The sequence below is a fragment of the Cupressus sempervirens genome, chromosome 9 (assembly GCF_028749045.1).
Source record: "Cupressus sempervirens isolate cs-2001-9-10 chromosome 9, ASM2874904v1, whole genome shotgun sequence".
Taxonomy (NCBI): Eukaryota; Viridiplantae; Streptophyta; class Pinopsida; order Cupressales; family Cupressaceae; genus Cupressus; species Cupressus sempervirens.
In genome coordinates, this window is record NC_143126.1 from 699,483,251 (window position 1) to 699,502,658 (window position 19,408).

Sequence of the window (19,408 nt, forward strand, 5' to 3'; positions counted from 1 at the left end):
GAGTATTTCTTTAGTTGAAGATGCTTATCAGTAATCTATGAGGATAGAAGAGAAGTTGAAGATAAGACATCAACCTAATTCTTGAGGGAAAGAGAAGAAGGAACACTCTAAGAAGAATAAACATATTGATAAAGATAAACCAAAACCTATTGAATAGAGGAAGAGAATAGGCAAAGGTGCATTTTAGGACACTTGGTATAGATGTGGTAAAGAAGGTCACAGATCTTTTGAATGCTAATAGAAGATTGGTGATAGAAGAACTTTTTATGGTGAATGAGGTTGAACACTTTGTGAATGAACATGAGGTGGATGGGGATAGCTTTCTGATTTGAAGAGTGTTTCTTGGTAAGAAGATATTGGAACATTTTCAAAGGAGGAATTTATTCAAGAATCATTATAAGTCTAGAGGTAAATGTCAAAATGTAATATTTGATGGTGGTAGTACTTATAACCTAGTTATTGAGGAGGTGGATTAGAAACTAGGTTTGGAGATGATGAGTCATCCTTGTAATTATAGGATCAATTAGTTACAAGATGAATATGCTTTGGAAGTGAGAGAGCAATGGCTTGTTAATTTTTAGATTAAGCATCATGTTGATCAAGTGTTATGTGATATTGTGGACATTAGTATTTGTCACATATTACTTGGTAGACCTTGGAAATATGATTGTAGGATTGTGCATGATTGTGTTAAGAATGTGTTTACTATTGAGAATGGTGGTAGGAAGCATTCCTTGATTCCTTTGCAAAATGAAAAAATTGGTAGGAGAAAACTGAGTTTTGCTAGTCGAGTTGAATTGAGGAATTCTAAAAGGGTTAAAGATTAATGCAAAAAGAAAATATGTTGCATACCGAAGACAGTTGCAAAAATAAAGTGGAACAAAGTCGAGAGTGTACAAAGTCAATGCGGAAAGAAAATATGTTTCATACCAAAGAATTTTATGTGTTGAACCTTGAAAGATATTCTTCCAACTACCAAGAACATCTTTCTTTGTGCCTAGGGTGTCTGATGTAGGAGCATCCTAGGGAAGTTAGCAATCTTGTATGTAGGGGCTTCAAGCTCAGATTTGTAGAGTTATGGTTTGCATAGTTGGGGTTGTGTTCAGGACATATTGGGAAACCTTGTCCTAAGTACACACAGAGTTTGGATTTATTGTCTTGGAGTTAGAGCCAGTTTGGTGACAATCGGTCATGTGCTCCTGATTTATTAGAAGAGTTTGGAGATTATTTTCACAAGCTTCAATCCCAGGGAGTTGGTGTTTCGCTCTTGGATTTGGATTGTTGGATGGCATGTGGACCTATGTCTAAGTGCACATTTTCTTATGTGGTATTGTGAGTTAGCTATGCATTCCAAACTGCAGACTTGTCCTAAGTATATAATTATTTCATGTATTTAATGATTGTAGCCAAGTTGACTTGTGGCTTGAGGGTGTATTTAATGAGAGTGTTTATTTAATGTCTATTATGCTATGCCAACTTGTGGCTTGGCTTAGTATAAGTAGAGGGTCTTGTGGAGTCTAGAGGATAATTTTCATCCAACATGGAGGAAAGAAGGGGTAGCTGAGAGAGAAGTTTGTGCTCGCAGAGGTATTAGTTGTGGCTTAGAAAATAATAAGGTTTTTTGGTTTCTTGTGAGCACAAATTATTTTCTTCTTAGGGTTTTTTATTAGATTTCGGATCTGGCTAGCTAAGGTTTGGATCTTGGGAGGTCTTGTAGAATTATTTCTATTATTTGGTTGTAACTCGGAAGGCCTTACAACTAGACATGTTGGATGTGAATCTAATGATTCTATTATGAGAATTGGCATTGTTGTGGATCTACATCTCTTTGTTATTGTTGATATTCTATTGTGTGGTTAATTGTTGGGGGCTAGGAGATCTCCTTTGGGGATTCTCTTGCTTTGTACTATGTCAAAGCACCATCATAAAGAATAGTGTAAGTGATAGAAGTTAAGCATATGCATGAATGTATTTTAGGCTAACTTTAAACAACTAACATGAAAAAATTATGAACTAAATAAATTCATCAAAACACCATCATATTTTCAACTATAATCGCCACACTTTATCTAAGTTATCTTAATCTAAATGAGAGAATTAAGATAACAAAAAATAACTAAAACACATCAAGTATTTACCAAACTTCAATGAAAACTCTATTTTCTCTATAGCTCATAGAAACAATCTCAAAAAATCCTCCCTTTTACAAATAAGAAGTGAAGCCTTTGTATAGGTACTCAAATACAATGGGTGGTCAAATGAAAGCAATAGTTGATGACCTAGATTGTAACACAGTAGTCCTAATTAGGAACCCAATTTTATCCCCCATGTCATCCCTTGCTTTCTTTCCATTTTCCTAGGACTTTAACCATCTTAGCAACTTCCTTTGAGGAATTATTCAATTGTGACTCCCTTCCACAAGTACCATTGCTCCACCTTTATGACTTAGTTTTCTTTGTTAGATGCTTTTTTGGATAGGAAGCCTACCCCCACAATTTTTTCCCTATAAACATGAGACTTTCCTTCTCCAATGGCATTCACTGTGATTTGTAAGTGTCCCTTTGAATGTAATTGTTCCACCTTTAATCTTCAAGCCATCTAAATACAACCAACACAACCTTGCCATATACCTAATTATTTGTCCCAACATCCAATTTCATTGCATGCATAGCTAGATTTTTTTGACCTTATGTAACCTTTCCACACCGACCAAAATTTATGTAAATCCATCTATTCTCCATAGCTTCCTTGCACCTCACTCCTATGAACTTTGCACAAATAAGAATTTATTAACTAACCAACTTTTTAAACTTTTTATTTAAGTATATAACTCTAAATTTAATAATTTAGAATTAATACTTATACTTTTGTTAAAACTATATTAAATGTCCACCTTTTTATATATAAATATTTTACTAATGACAAAGACAACACCAAATTATTCACACTCAATGACCAAAACGAAACCTCCACCGCCAACCCAAAACAAACAAAGTCAACGGAAACAACTTTTTTGGTTTGGTGACTTGAGGAAAATAAAATCTATACACTAAATATAATGACACATGCATTGCATCACATATTCATCATAAAAAATATAGACTTCAATGTCATTTGAAACTTCTCTGTTCTCATCTTTAATCGTGGGTCAACAAACGACTTTAAATATTCAATTCAAACTGAAATCGTTTGTCTTATAAAAAGGGTGGAACTCGCTAATCAGATTTCAAAATTAAAAAAACGAAAGACATTGTGAGATTTTCTGAGTGAGAATGGAGCTTCTAGTTCTCATCCCATGCTTCCTGTTCTTGGCTAGTATGCACACAGCGACACCCACCTCTGGTTCGTAGAGGTTTTTATTTTTTTAATTTTATATATGTATATATTTTGATGAATGGATCCTTTTTATTAATTTTATATTTTACTATAACATCGTTATCATACAGTTTTGATCAGCCGGATGCTTCATTTAAAATTATGATTATATGTATTAATATTAGAGTAGATATGTTAAATGTACCCGTTCCTTTTATATATTCTTTAGTATTAGAATAACAAGAAAAGACTAGAATTGTTTCATGAGGATGACAAAATAATCTCATTTAAAATATTTTAATAAAAATGAGAGGCATAATAGATATTCTGAAGATATTAACTTTTGAAGGGTCACGTTTATAGGTGGCTTCTTTCATTAAGATCTAAGGACTGAAGGGTATCTATTTTGCCAAATTTGTTCGGGAATGATATCATCTTCATCCCTTTCTAATGTGCAGGACCTTGCACTCACTCACAACACCTTTCTTTCAACCTCCTTATTACAATACCACCTGCACCTCCAAACTCCTCCTGCACACCACTAGTAAGATCACCAAAATTGTTCTCTCCAATACTCTTGCACTTCCACCAAGATGCACTCAAACCAGCCTTAACACTTGTTATGGTTCAATATGGAATGTGAACCTTGATTGTGCTGTAACTATATTATTGCTACACCACTAAGTGATCCTCTAGAAATTATGTTCTGATTAGATAACGTTGGATAGGGCCCCAACCCAAAAAACAAAAAGTAAGATCGTCAAAATAACATCAAGTGGAAAATGAAAACTGAATTCACAAGAAGTGAATTCAAAGGGCTTTTGAAGAGAGCCAAAACCAACTGGAACCAGGGCCCAACACTTACAGTTTTAAATTTTGAAAACAGGAACCCCAAATCAATAATCATAAAATACCTCTTGAATTATGTTAATAATAAGTAATTGTAGATATAAAATTGGAAGAATTAAATTTTAATTATATAGATATTATCTTATTGTCTCACTTATCTGATATTTTAAACTTTTGTTAACTCCTTTCTTATTACCTTCTGTTAAATCAATTAAAATAAACAAGTCTCCCTTCTCTTTTTATCTTCTAGTATTCAAGACTTTTCTAGATTCAATTGTATCATTTCCTTGATTTTTTATTAATAACCATAGAGTTTATTCAAAATCTAAAAAGAAAAATTAAAAATTCAAATCTAATATAAACAATTTAAAATACAACAATAGAAAAACTGTTAAACACTCACTATCATTACTTTCCACTCTCTGTTACAATTATATATCAGCTCAGAGTATATAAAATTGAAATATTGAATTTTGTTTCAGATATGCAAAAGCATAGTATTTTTGGTATATTTTAAAAATTGTTTTCTACTATAAATCATTCACATCATAAAGATTTCATCCTTTGATAAAATTCTAGTCTTTTTCTAATTTCCAAAAATGCTCAAAGGTTATGTATCACCCTCAATTGATTATGGTGGAAAAATTGTAGGTGCTGAGATCTATCCATACCCATTTATGACTTTCGATGCTGAGAAAGCATCTGCAAAAAGATATGATTACATCATTGTTGGAGGAGGTACAGCTGGGTGTCCTCTCGCTGCAACTCTCTCACAAAACTTTTCTGTTTTGTTACTGGAGAGAGGAGGCTCTCCATATGGAAATCCTGACATTGAGAACGCTGATGCTTATGGGAAACCATTGAGAGAAGAAGATAACTACACTTCCATAGCTCAGGGAGTTTTAACAGAGGATGGAGTTCAGGTTGACAGAGCCAGAGTTTTAGGAGGCGGAACTGCCATTAATGCTGGGTTTTACAGCAGAGCAAGCTTGGAATATATTCGAGGAATGGGATGGGATGAGAAACTGGTGAATGAGTCTTTTCTCTGGGTGGAGAAAATGAATGCATTTAAACCAGACCCCCTTTCTGTCTGGTCATCAGCTGCAAAAGAAGCTCTTCTTGAAGCAGGAGTGCTTCCTTACAATGGGTATACTTTGGATCATTTGGAGGGTACAAAGATTGGGGGCTCCACTTTTGATAACAATGGCAAACGACACACATCTGCAGATCTGCTGAAGTATGCAAATCCAGATAATATTGTTGTTCTCCTCAATGCAACCGTCTCCAGAGTTCTCTTCAAATCTTCATCAGGTAAATAATTGTGTAAACATTCTTTGTTTTTATTCTGAGATCAATTGCCCTTTTTTAAGGTTTTGATGAAGTTAGAATTAATCGTGTCGGATTACAATTACGTGGTTATTTGAAATAGTCATACTGCATGGCAGTTGACATAGGACAAACCAAATAGAACAATAAACACACAAATACATAAACTCTTTCTTGAAATCATTTTCGTAGTCTAAATTCAAACACACAAAGTCAATAGAAATATTTTGTTCTCGCTCTTGTTCAAACTCATTGGCTCCTTAGTTTGGAAAGTCCATTAAAACCCATCATATTCAAAGGACAAAGTTTCTCTCATTCATATTTTGTATTCTGCTTTATCTAGTCTACAGACAGAAATCTTTGTTCAAGATAAACTCTCATTGAAAGGGAGGCATATATTTTAAGTAAGGCTGACCTAATCTAATATATTTGGTAACAAATGGAAAGTCTTATCATCTAGAAATGTTCCTTCACATGTTTTTTTGGGTACAGTTTATCAATCTTATTTTTCTTTTGGGATTATGTCTACATCATAACGTTGCTCTTAAACCTCTATTGCAGGAAAGTTGCAGGCTCATGGAATAGAATTCATAAATTCCATCAATGGTACTTGTTACCAAGTGCTACTTGATGAATCTTCATCTTTGGGTGAGGTAATTCTATCAGCGGGAGCCATAGGAAGTCCTCAGCTTCTGCTCTTGAGTGGAATAGGCCCCTCCAAAGATCTTAAGAAATTAAATATACCTGTTTTAAAAAATGTACCTTCAGTAGGAAAAAGGATCCAAGATAATCCACTTACATCAGTAATAATATTATCTCCTATACCACTTAATTTTTCTAGCATACAGGTGGTGGGTATACTAAACAATTCGAAGATCTACATATATGCCAGTAGCTTTCTCCAACAAGTTTCCTCAAATGGCTCTACCTTTGTAAATGGGTCTGGAGGGGCAATCTTTGAGAAAATAGCTTATCCATTATCAAGAGGAAATCTAAGTCTGATTAGCAAAGATCCTAGAGACAATCCTTCTGTTCGTTATAACTACTATTTTGAGCCTGAAGATATGAAAAAATGTGTGCAAGGTCTCAAGGTAATAGCTGATATTTATGAAACAAATTCTTTACAGCGATTTGCCTTTAATTATTCTAATGGCACCAGTGGGCTACATTTCATTGGCTCAGCTCTACCCAAGAATAAATCAGATGAGATGGCCCTACGAAAGTTCTGTAGAGAAAATCTTGCCACCATATGGCATTTCCATGGAGGCTCTGATATTGGCCATGTAATTGATAAAAGGTATCGAGTCAAAGGTGTTATTGGAATAAGGATTGTCGATGCTTCCACATTTAGAGATAGCCCTGGAACTAATCCACAAGCAACCACTATGATGCTTGGAAGGTACCTATCATATTCACATTATATTTTTTAACGTTGCATTTGTTATTTGACTTTTAATTTTTGTTATTGGATTATTATTACTTATATTAATGAAACTTGTGAGATTGCAGATATATAGGAGTGAAGATTCTGCAAGAGCGTGGGATTTTTGTATGAGTCGAGAAGAATTTTCTACTCAAGATTCTCAAACATTCTAATTTTATGGATAATTTAGATATTTAAAAAAAAAATGTTATGCGTATGAGGCAATACCATACATGAGAATGTCTAATTAAGATATCTTAAATATATTGATTTAAAAGATACCAGAAATATCATTCCTAAGATATTTGTATTGAATTTGTCATTTCATAAATGTATATTTTTTACTTTTAATTTTAAAAAAATGATTTTGGTTACTATCATTCAATAATCATCCTGTGTATTTCATGATTTATGTAACTTTTAAACAATTTTTTTTCAAAACTACTATTATTTTGTTTATAAAGTTTTGATGGAAAAGGTTGAAATTTACTATAGAGCTACCCTATTCATTATATATTTTATTTGATATATATATAGTAATAGTAGATTTTAGCTATTTTTATATTTAAGAAAATGTGAGTTCTAAATAGTTTTTATCGATTTTAAAATATAAATACTTGTTTCTCTATATTGAATTTATAGATTGCATCCTTTAATATACAAAAATTATTAAATTATTTTGAGTAGGTATAATGTCATCGATTTTGTATTTATACCTATTGTGTATAATACATTTATTTCAAAATTTAAGAATGGAATGTCAAAATTCTAAAGTCTTGATTAAAAAAGGTAGGAAGAGAGTCATGAACCCAGGTAATAGCAAAAAATACATACCACCTCTACCCTAGGCCATAACAGCCAAGCAACAGAGAAGCAAACTCTAACTGTAGTGATTAGAGTCCCACCCAGAACCTATAGGGCATGAAAATAATTAATACACATCATGTTCTTCAACTAGTTTAAACCATCCATACCTAACACTAACATAAGTCTGAACTTTAAACTACTAAAATTACTAACAAAAATAAATGTCTTACTACCCCAACAATAGTGGGGATTATCAGAGTTATCAATTATCAAAAGCCAACTCGATAGTTTTGATGGCCTAGTAACATAATTTTAAAAACCACATATTAAATAGGTAACCACCAAAAAACTAAAAAATTGCCCAAACCATAGAAAAGAGGAGCTAGGGCTGATTGATTTTCTCTCGATCTTCATGAAGGTACTTGATCTCTTCAATCTAATTATTGATCCATATGTCTCACTCTATTTCATTGCATTTTTCTTCGTTGATTTTGTTTGCCTTTCCCAGTTTACTCTTCCCATTGATCACCCCCAACATAGCCTTTCTCATCATTTCCTTTTGCACCTTGCAAATAGCCAAAAAAAACACTCCCAGTTCATGTCCACTAATGGTATTTTTGAACTTATTGTTTAGCTCACCAATCTTCTCATTAATTTCAGCAAAACTTTTTTCACAATCCTTTTTGAAGTCTCTAGACAATAGGAGGGGACAAATCTTGTTCCCCTACTTCAGTTTTATCAAAGAACTTGATCTCTTCATCACCAAAAATCCTTAGGTCCATCATCACAATCATTTCTTTGGGAATCTTGGTATCCTCATTCGTATCCTCCATTTTCACTTCAAATTATGTATCTTCATAGGAGCAACCCACTGCTTTCTCTGACATTTTCTCCACTTCTGTCTCTTTCTCCTTATCCTCCTTTTGGGAATTTTGAGAATTTTCCTTTCTTTCTTCCTTATATCTCTACCCTTTTTGGTTATTTTTCCTCATCACTCTTCTCTCCCTAGAACTAGTATTCCCTTGCTATTTTCTAGAGTCCATAGCTCCTTCCTCCACCTCAAATCAAAAAATTCCTCCCCATCATTTTTGTCAATGTCAATAATTTTTTTAGGGGTACTAGCTGGCCTAGATTTAGCATAAGAATTCTTACATTTTTGGGAGGATTCAAGCAAAAGGGATTGTTCTATAGAAATGTTAAGCTTCTTGAGCTTGGAGATATGAGGGTTTTCTGTGGACTAGGATGACTCTACAGTGGATTTTTTTTAGTAGATTTATTCAATAACCACCAAAGACTTAGGCCCTTTAGGATTAGTAGGGTTGTCAATAGATGAGAGACATCTATGAAATCCTAGATGATGAGCACATACATGATGGTAAAGGACAAAAATAAGCCCTTGGTTAATAGGAGGGTTTTCTCCCAGGATGATAATGTTGACCAGAGAGGAATATAGGAAGAGTGAGATGTTCACTTTTCCTCATGTCTCAACATGTTAAGAAAAGGAAAATTTTAACCATGATAGGACATATACCAATTTTCAAGAGTGAAATACTTGATTAACTAGTAACATATGGCTTTGAAGGGACTAGGAAGGGAGACCCTATCATACCCATTTCCAAAATTGACTCTAACTAGTTTTTCTATTCCTTAAAAGAATTTATGCCTAAATTTTCTATAATCCAGCATACCTTTTTTTTAATTTGAACACCAACATAATCCAGGCTAGTTACTTCACTGATCATCTTTGGCATCACCACAAAATTGATACTCCCTATCTCCACCTTACCCTTGTTCCACAAGTTAGAAAACTTAGTCAAGAGGGTGATATTGTGGCTTTTCATCACCAAGATATAAGAATGTAATCACTCCTTGAAAAAATAACCCTAGATATCCTTGTTATGCTCCAATTCTTTGTTGTTTCTAGGTTTCATATGTTTCGAAAGACTACCCATGATGTTCTCCTTCTCAAACAACTGGTTAATTTTCTTGGGCCTCAAGTTGACACAAGGAGGGATAAAAAAGCTAGAGCCAAAGACAAACCTAACTATCTAATTAACTTTTTCAGTAAACACAATGGAATAAAAGAACATAGAGAACAACACCAAGGAGAGGAGAAACATCAAAACTTTATTGAGTCATCAACATACATGTCCAACAATAGGGCCTTTTTGGGTTATGGCCAACAAAATATAACTTGAAAATCCATTATTCAACTTCAATTCACCATTCTAGGAACATCTCCTCTCCAAATCTCTAAGTCTTCCTTTAACCTAAACCTAAATACCCCTATTTATAATTGCCAAAATGATTTACAAAAGATTCTAGATCATTAGATAATAGAAAGGTTGACATTAAAATGGTCTGCACATATCTCAAGACAATATATAAACATTAAATCTGCGATCCAAATTAATTACACAAGTCATCTCAAACTAAGAACCAATCTCAAAAAAACTTGGTCAAAGAAGTAGTCAAGCATTAGCAAATATCAGGTTCACTCAACACATGAAGGAACACTTGGCCAACACTAGACAACTTGGCACATATAGACACTTGACAATGATTGCAACTCAACAACCACTAGAGCTTGGAATTAAGTTGAAAAATAAATGAAAAATGAGAAGGATAGTAAGCCAACCTAGGATGCTCCTACATCAAACAACTGGGGTTGAAAGAAATGATTCTCTTAAATCATGCAAGTGTCACAAATTGAGATGAATCCAACTCAAATTGAGAAATCCATGTAGCATCTTCAACTAGTATGTTCTTCCACTTCACCAAATGTTCATACTTCTGATTACTTTTTTCCAACTTCAACTTAGCTTCCTCATGCAAATGCTTCATAAAACCAGAAAATTCTTCCCCTTCAAAACTTATTTTCTCTTCACTAGTCACATCCCTCAAATTTGATAGTCCTCTTGGCTATATTCCAGTAACAATCTCAAAAGGTGTTTTTTCATTTTCTCTTCAATAGTAACATCCCTCAAATCTGATAGTCCTCTTGGCTATATTCTAGTAACAATCTCAAAAGGTGTTTTTCCTGTACTTCTATTTTTGAAATTATTATATACAAATTCAACTTGTGCCAATACCATATCCCAATTACTTGGCTTATCTCCCACTAAACATCTCAACAAATTACCCATGCTTCTATTCATAATTTCCATCTATCCATATGTCTATGGATGGAATGTAGAACTAAACTTCAATTTGGTATCCACCTTCTTCCACAAAGTCCTCCAAAAATAACCAACAAACTTACTCTCTTTGTTAGAAATAATACTTTTTGGTAATCGATGCAATCTAACAATATCTTTGAAGAAAATATCAGCAATATGCACAACATCTGATGTCTTCTTACATGGTATGAAATTTTCTATTTTAGAAAATATATCCACAATGACAAATATGGAATCATACCCTCTTTTTGTCTTAGGTAATCAAAAAAGAAAATCCATACTAATGTCACTCCAAAGTCTCTAAGGTATATTAATAGGTGTATACAATCTAGTATTTTGACTTTCTCCTTTATAGCTTGACAAATTCCACAACTCCTTACAAAACTCTTAACATCCTTATACATCTATGGCCAACAATACTTATCTTTAAACAAACTCAAAGTCTTATCAATTCCAAAATTTCTAGCCAAACCACCACAATGTTTTTCTCTAATAAAATTAAATCTCATAAAACTTCTTATTATACATAATTGAATTTATTTCAATAACATACCTTCTTGAATGAAATACTCATTAAAATTACTAAGTTGATCTGATAGATTCGATGCTCTGTACTCTCTCCATGCCTTAGAAAAGTCAAGGTTAGTATCATACAACTCCTTCATTTCATCAAAACCAAGAAGTTTGACCTTCACCTCAGTCAACAAAGAATGTCTTCTACTCATTGCATCAACAACTTGGTTAGTGACTCCAATTTTATGTTTGATCACAAATGTGAAAGCCTATAAATATTCAACCCACTTTATATGTCTCTGGTTCAACTTATGTTGAGTTCCCAAATATTGCAAAGCTTTATGACCAATATATAACAAAATATCTTTAGGAATCAAATAATGTCTCTAGTTCTTTAAGGCTTGAATAATAGCATAAAAATCTTTATCATACACATAATACTTACTTTTAGCATCATTCAACTTCTCACTAAAGAAAATAATAGGTTTACCTTCTCGACTTAACATAGCTCTTATTGCACTACCACTTGCATTACATTCAACTTAAAATACTTATTGAAATCAGGTAAAGCCAATACAAGTAACTTAGCAACCTTTTGTTTCAAAGTCTCAAAAGTCTTATCAGCCCCATGCATCCACTTAAAATCCTTTTATCTCCTCTCATTGTCTTAGTCATAGCATTACAAATAAAACTAAAATTCTTTATTAAATTTCTATAGAAGCTAGCCAAACCATGAAATGATCTTACCTCATCCACATTCTTAGGTGTAGGTTTAAGCTTCTCAAGATCCACTCTCAAACCATTAGCTGAAATCATAAATTCCAAATACACAATTTCCTCTCTCATAAAGGAAAAAAATTTCAAATTAATCAACAATCTCTCCTCTTCCAATCTTTTTCATACTTGTCTAACATACTCAAGATATTCTTCCTTGGTCTTACTAAATATCTAAATATCATCCAAATAAACAATCACAAACTTACCAAAAAATCTCTTGAGAACTTCATTCATCAATCTCATGAAAGTACTAGGTGCATTAGTAAAACCAAAAGTTATAACCAACCATTCATACAAACCATCTTTTGTCTTGAAAGCATACCTCCATTCATATCTCTTGTTCTAATTGATGATAAACACTCTTCAAATCAATCTTAGTAAAATATTTGGTCCACTTTAACAATCCATTATGTCATCCATCCTCTACATAGGAAACCTATATTTCACTGTGATCTTGTTAATAGCTCTGGAATCAATACACATTCTCAATTATTTTTAGGTGCTAATACAATAGGTACAACATACAGGTTCAAACTTTCTATGATCAAAACTTTCTACAACAACTCTTGCACTTGTCTATTAAGTTATTCATTTTTTGTAGGTATGAATCTATATGGTACTTTGTTTGGAAAACTAGCTCTAAGGATCAAATCCATACAATGAATTATGCTCCTTACTAGCGGTAAACCATCAAGTATATCTTCAACAATAATTTCCCTATAGTCATTCAAAAACCTTTCAATTTATGATGTCATTTGGCTAAAACTATCAATTTTTGTTGTCACTTGGCATCTATTATCTTTTCTTTCTTAGGCTCTATTTGTCACTCGGTTACTACTAGCACAACCCCATCCCTTAGGGATTACAACAAAACACACTTTCTTCTTCTTCAACAATCTTTCAAATTATTTCCCATTGACCACATAAACTTGATCAGTAGACAATTAGTCTCATCTAGAATTTCAATCAAAGGAAACAATACTTGTTTATTGCATCCACACAAAGAGTATATTTATTTAATCTACCATCATGCACAACATATCTAACATACTGCTAAGGTCTACCCAACAAAATATGCTAACAATCCATAGGCTCTGTCAAAAGCAACTGTTAATTTAAAGAGCCTCGACTAAAATAGAATCTGACTAGGTAGATGATGTAGGAGCATTGAATTTGGATTTTTGTGGTGTGATGCCTTTTGTGTGTAGGGATGTGTTGGAGACACATTAGAGGACCTTTCGTCATGATTACATAGAGATTGGATTCATTGAGTTGAAATTTGAGAAACACCTTATTGCTAGAACTATATTTTTTTGGCTTATGGGTTCCTATTGTAGGACATATAACTAATTATCCTTAATGAATGAGAGATGTGAACTTTAGAAATTGAAGAGGGCCTAGAGTAATATATATAATCCAAAGTGCAAGTCCCAATTCATTACAAGTTGTGAGGTATGAAAATTCTCCTATAGTATCAATTTTTGATAGGCTATGTAATGGGTTTCTGTGTGTGACATTCAGAATGGAGGTGCACTTTTCCTTGCGGAAGCAACCTTTGAACATTTAAGGAGTTGCAGAGGACCAAAATTAATACCTCCTATTTGAAGCAAAGGTTCTAATTTAATCTGAGATAGGAGATATCATGATTTTTCTCAGATATCAATTTTTGGACATTTAATTATTGTTGCAAGCCAACTTGTGGCATTAAATTTATGTATGGGTATTTGATTTGTGTTCTAGGCTGACTTGTGACTTAGATTGGTATAATTAGGGGTCTTTTGGAGTCTTTTAGTCATTTAGTGGAGTGTGGGGAGTAGCTAAAGAGCTAGTTTTTCCTAAGTATATGGGCAAAGCGCCACATGTGAGGCAGTTTATAACAGGATTATGATGGAGTTGTGAGTGTGTGGATAGAGTACTAGCTGTGACATAGTTTACACTTGGATCTTGGATAAAATTGGAGAAGAGCTAGGGTTGTGGTTGGAAAAAAAGGAGATTTCTTGGTGGGTTTGTGAGCACAAGTTGAGATTTCCTTGGTGGTTTCTTCTAGATTTTTGTTATGTTATAGATTTGGGCTAGCTAGGATAGTGTTTGGGTTTGATCTTGAGGGATCTTGCAGAACTAGTTTTGTAATTTCTATTTGTATTTTTCCCTAACCCAAAAGGCCTTACAGCCAGGCATATTTCATGTAATCAATTATATTTTATGAATATATTATTGTAATTTGGTATCAGATCTTACATTGTTGATTCTTGTTTTTGTGTTTCTACTATGCCATTATATTGTTGGGGGCTAGGAAATATCCTTTGGGGATACTCCTACCTTGCATTACATCAGATGGTATGAGAGTGAAGGTTGTTCCTAAGTGTGTAGATAAATCACCAAAGCTAAGTCAATTGGCACCAGGACTTGGGTTGGAGAAGTGGATCTGAGTTGATCTTGATTTGGTGGTGGATTATTCTTTCTGGAGTCCTAGATCTCTTGGTTTTGATGTGGTAGATCATGGTTCTAACTTTCAATTGTAAAGGGCTTATAGATGGATCGATGGATACAAAGGTGGAAGACTAATCTTATTGAGGCATGATTGTAGAGTCATGGATTATAGATCGATGGTCATGGACTTGTGATGTGTTTCCTGATTATCTATTCTAGGTGGAAGGTTGTGATTTGACTTGTAAAAAATTTGAGGTTTTCACAAGGAGCATGGAAGGATTTGTTGTGGAGGGTTTATGAAGATCTTGGGAGATGGCTCCAAGAGGATTGGACCTAGAGATGATTGCAAATCTCCCTGATGTGGATGAGAGGAGGTTTTCTAAGATGTTTGCTCAGGTTGAAGCTAGCTTGGATGATCGAGATAAGGATAGGATGAGGAAGGCATTTCATAGATGTTTTTGGAGATGGAGTCCACTGATCTAGAAGAGAGTTTTTTGGTTGTTTAGGAGACCTGTTCATGAAAGAAGATGGCATAACAAGGTTAAGGTGGAAGAGTTTGGCTTTGTTGATTAGTTTGTGGAGTCTAATGCAAAATTGCAAAGAAAATTGAAATTATTATTGAGGATATTCCTAACCTTGTTGATGGTTGGACAGAGGTTGATTTTCATGATCAATTGGCTGAGTTTGACATGGAAATTGTGGAACACTTGGTTTTGGATGATCTAGTTACTGTTGGTGATGAGTTGTGTACTACATACCATCTTGTTGTGAGAAATGAGATTGTTGGTGTTGTGAGTTTGGCATGTGTTGGTGGAGATCTACATATTTCTATTGATCTAAAGTTTTTTGCTACTGATGCAGAGTTGGTTGCTGCTGGTGTGGATTCACCAGTTGCTAATGTGGATGAGGGTTTGTTGTTGAAGCATTATGTTTAGTTTTTTCTTGGGTGTGAACATGCTTACTAGGTTGCTGATATGTATTTTATTCTGATGTGTCAGTGAATGGAGCATATATGGTTGACTTTTAGATTTTTTCTATTGACTTTGATGATGTGGACGCCTTTGGTAAAGATGAAGTTGGTTGCAAATCTTTCTTTGGGCATCAAAGTATGGGACATACTTTTCTATTTACCTGGGGAGTATGATGCAAGAGCATTGAGATTGGATTTTGGTGGTGTGATGATTTTTATGTGTAGGGATGTGTTGGAGACACATTGTAGAACCTTTCTTCATGATTGCATAGAGATTGGATGCATTGAGTTGAAGTTTGAGCAGTTTTTACCTTGCTGATGGAACTATGTTTTTCTAGTTTTTTGGGTTCTTTTTGTAGCCCATATAACTAATTATTATTAATGAGTGAGAGACTTCACACCTCAAGGATTGAAGAGGGTCTAGATTAATATCTATGATCCAAGGCACAAATCCTAATTCATTATAAGTTGGGAGATATGGCAATTCTCCTACATTATCAATTTCTAATAGAATGCTCTACAGGTTTCTATGCATGACTTTTAGGATGGATCCACACTTTTTCTTAGGGAATAAACCTTTTCACATTTAAGGGGTTGTAGAGGACCTAAATTAATACATATATTTTGAAGTAGGAGTTCTAATTCAATCCTCTTTTTGAGATATCATGATTTTTCTTAGATATCAATTTTTGGATATTTAATTGTTGTTGCAGGCTGACTTGTGGCACTTAATTTATGTATGGGTATTTGATTTGTGCTCTAGGCCAACTTGTGGCTTATATTGGTATAAGTAGGTGTCTTGTGGAGTCTTTATTCATTCATTATAATGTGGGGAGTAGCTAAAGAGCTAGTTTTTCCTAAGTCTATGGACAAAGCACCGAATGTTAGGCAGTTTATAATAGGATTATGATGTAGTTGTTAGTGTATGGATAGAGCATCGAATGTGAGGTAGTTTCACTTGGATCTTGGATAAATTTGGAGTAGATCTAGGGCTTTATTTCGAAAAAAAGGAGTTTTCTTAGTGGGCTTGGAAGCACAAGTTGAGATTTTCTTGGTCATTTCTTCTAGATTGTTGTTATGTTACAGATCTAAGCTAGCTGGGATAGTGTTTGGGTTGGATCTTGAGGGATCTTGTAGAACTACTTTTTGATTGTTATTTTTATTTGGACCTAACCTAGAAGGCCTTATGGTTGAGTATATTTCCTATAATCATTTATATATTATGAGTATATTATTGTAATTTAGTATAAGATCTTGCATTGTTGCTTCTTGTTGTTGTGTTTTTGCTATGTGCTTATATTTTTGGGGGCTAGGACATCTCCTTTAGGGATACTCTTGCATTGCATTATGTCAGTAGAGAAGACTGTAATCTTCATCGAATTAGCAAGCACACAAAGGAAAAAAAATGAACTCAAAAATACTAATGACATGAAACACCGAAGCTTTAAGAGATGATCAATGAAACCAATAAAGCATGAGAAACAACATAAGAAACCCACTAATGCAAATAAGGGTGAGGTGATAGACAACTAAAAAATTGGGCCAACATAACTGCATGTCAAGGAACCATGATCAAGATGCACAAAATATTACATATGTGTGTACTAAGGTGATCAATCTCGAATACATCATAAGGCTAATGTCATGGAAGGGACACTCACTAGACAAAGGAAGATGCAAAACAAAAGAAAAACATCAACCCCCTCATGGTACATTAATCATTAGTAGTGCATATACAATAAGGAACAAGATATGGTGAATCCTAAGAATACAATAATCTATACACGTGTCCTTAGATGACATTGCTCAAATCAAAAGGCAAAACAAGGAAAAACTACTCAAACAAAAATACAAATGCAATATGGCACTTTATCTTAGTGTGTTTGCAAAAATGCATACAATGATGTCAAAAAAGACTAGAAGAGACATAAGACTAATACAATAGATAATATAAGTCATGATAAATTATCTGAAGCAATAGAATCAATCTCCAGACTTAAAACAACCAAGATATACACTAGAATGCAACAATACAAAAGATTGAATAGAATTTTCCTAGAGAAGAATCTAGAAAAACAACCTACATCATTGAAAAGAGTCAAAAAGACCTTTTGGATGATATAAAGAATTCCCAAATTGGAGAATTAATGAACAAGAGATGTCACCCAGAGTACAAAATTGTACCCCTAACTTTGATAATAGAAAAATCCATAAAAATATGCATCAAAATTGAAAACTAATTATACCACTATAATGGGATCAGGACCATCTTTCTAACGATATCTTGTTTGCAAAAAATAGAGTCTGTATGCCTGAGATATCCGTAAAAACATGAAGGTAGGTCCAAAAAAATATTAAAGAGGTGAACGGAACACTGAAGAGCTATTGACATGACGCTGATGTTAGAAAGTGAGGAGCCCAAATTTTATGGCCAAATGGCTGTCGAGGCAAAAATATGCATAAAAAATGATCCTTGCCAGAAAAAATATCCATCTACTAGAAACAAGTTAGAAAACCAAGGGTAGGTGCTGGATTAAAAAATGGTGGCCAAATTCCACATGTTAATAATCATGAGTTAGGGCCATGAAAGAGCTTAGCATGGGTTTAAAACACCACAAAAAATTCCATAATAAATGGCCAATCACCAAAAGTTTTCCTAAAATGGAGGGAAAAACATTAAAAAAATGCCTCTCATAAAGCCAAAATGCATAGTGATGTGGTAAAGGCCCATACTAAAGTCATGTCAAAAAAAAGAATCATTGACCATTATAAAGGACCCATGCATGAACAAAGTGCACCATTTGTGGAAGCCCAAGAAACACTGACAATGACCACCAAACAAGGGAAGAATCGCTTATGGCTCCCAAAATGACCCTTATAAAAAATTTAAATAGTTGGAAAAATCAAAATTTTCATGTCAAAGGGTCAGATCCCAAAGCTGCCAAAAATTATGGTAATTGGTCTTTACATAAAGAATAGAGAGGATGGGAGTGAAGTGCATGAAAGATCCCCCCTAAAATGTCCCATCTCTAATCACCATGTGTTGGAAATAATGAAGACTAACAAGGTTATTGAGAGGGGAGGGGTGAATCAGTAACTCTAAAACTTTAAATCAATTCTACATAGTAACATATTCACCATCCATCTAATCTACTATATGCATGAAAGGATAAACACATATGAACACACTGATTTGGTGACCCAGAAACTTTCCAATTAGAAAGTAAAACTGGGGTGGGGATGATGCCCACAAAACTTCAATACTGTAGTATAAAGTTGGCCTGTTAAGGCTTACACTGATCACTTCTGATGATCTGCCTTGTTAGGAGCAAGTAGGATTGCTAGATCCACCTTGTTAGAGGATTTAAAAACATACAATGAAGTATGCACTCTATTAGGAGATTTAAAAAAGGATTGCTAAGTCTACCCTGTTAAAGGATTTACAAACTGATTCACTTGTTAGAATGAAGCAGTGGATTTGGTTACAACTGATTGCTGATAAGATCCTTTATGCTCTGATCACCTGATGTGATAGATATAACTTTTTTGCAGCAATGTTGACCTTGCTGTATTCCTTTGTTCTGTTGCTGATTCACTTTCTCTCTTCTCAAAAAAAAATATTGCAAAATAAAATCTCATCCAATTTCTATTCCTATACAAATGATATAATGCATCACATATATACCATTCCAATATTTACTTAACAAGGCCGGCCAAACACAAGTGAACAAAAAATTACTGAGTCGGCCAGATGGTAGAAAACTCAGGTTCCTCAAACTGGCTTGATGACCTTCTGATACTTGACATTCACTACAATAC

The 19,408-nt window shown here is 33.9% G+C and overlaps 1 protein-coding gene across 2 annotated transcripts; it reads left to right on the top strand.

The window, feature by feature from the left end:
• Positions 1–3,205: 3,205 nt before the first annotated feature.
• LOC149540651 ((R)-mandelonitrile lyase-like) lies at positions 3,206–7,301 on the top strand. 2 transcript variants are annotated; one of them, XR_016356425.1, is made up of 5 exons: positions 3,206–3,342; positions 4,816–5,475; positions 6,052–6,581; positions 6,673–6,889; positions 7,000–7,301. XR_016356425.1 is itself a non-coding variant. In XM_089801736.1 (4 exons), the coding sequence occupies exons 1-4, from the start codon at positions 3,273–3,275 to the stop codon at positions 7,043–7,045; spliced, it is 1,614 nt and encodes a 537-aa protein (XP_089657862.1). In that variant the 5' UTR covers positions 3,206–3,272; the 3' UTR covers positions 7,046–7,301. The 2 variants fall into 2 exon arrangements, 1 of the variants encoding a protein (XP_089657862.1); XM_089801736.1 differs by having other exon boundaries at positions 6,052–6,889.
• Positions 7,302–19,408: the final 12,107 nt, after the last annotated feature.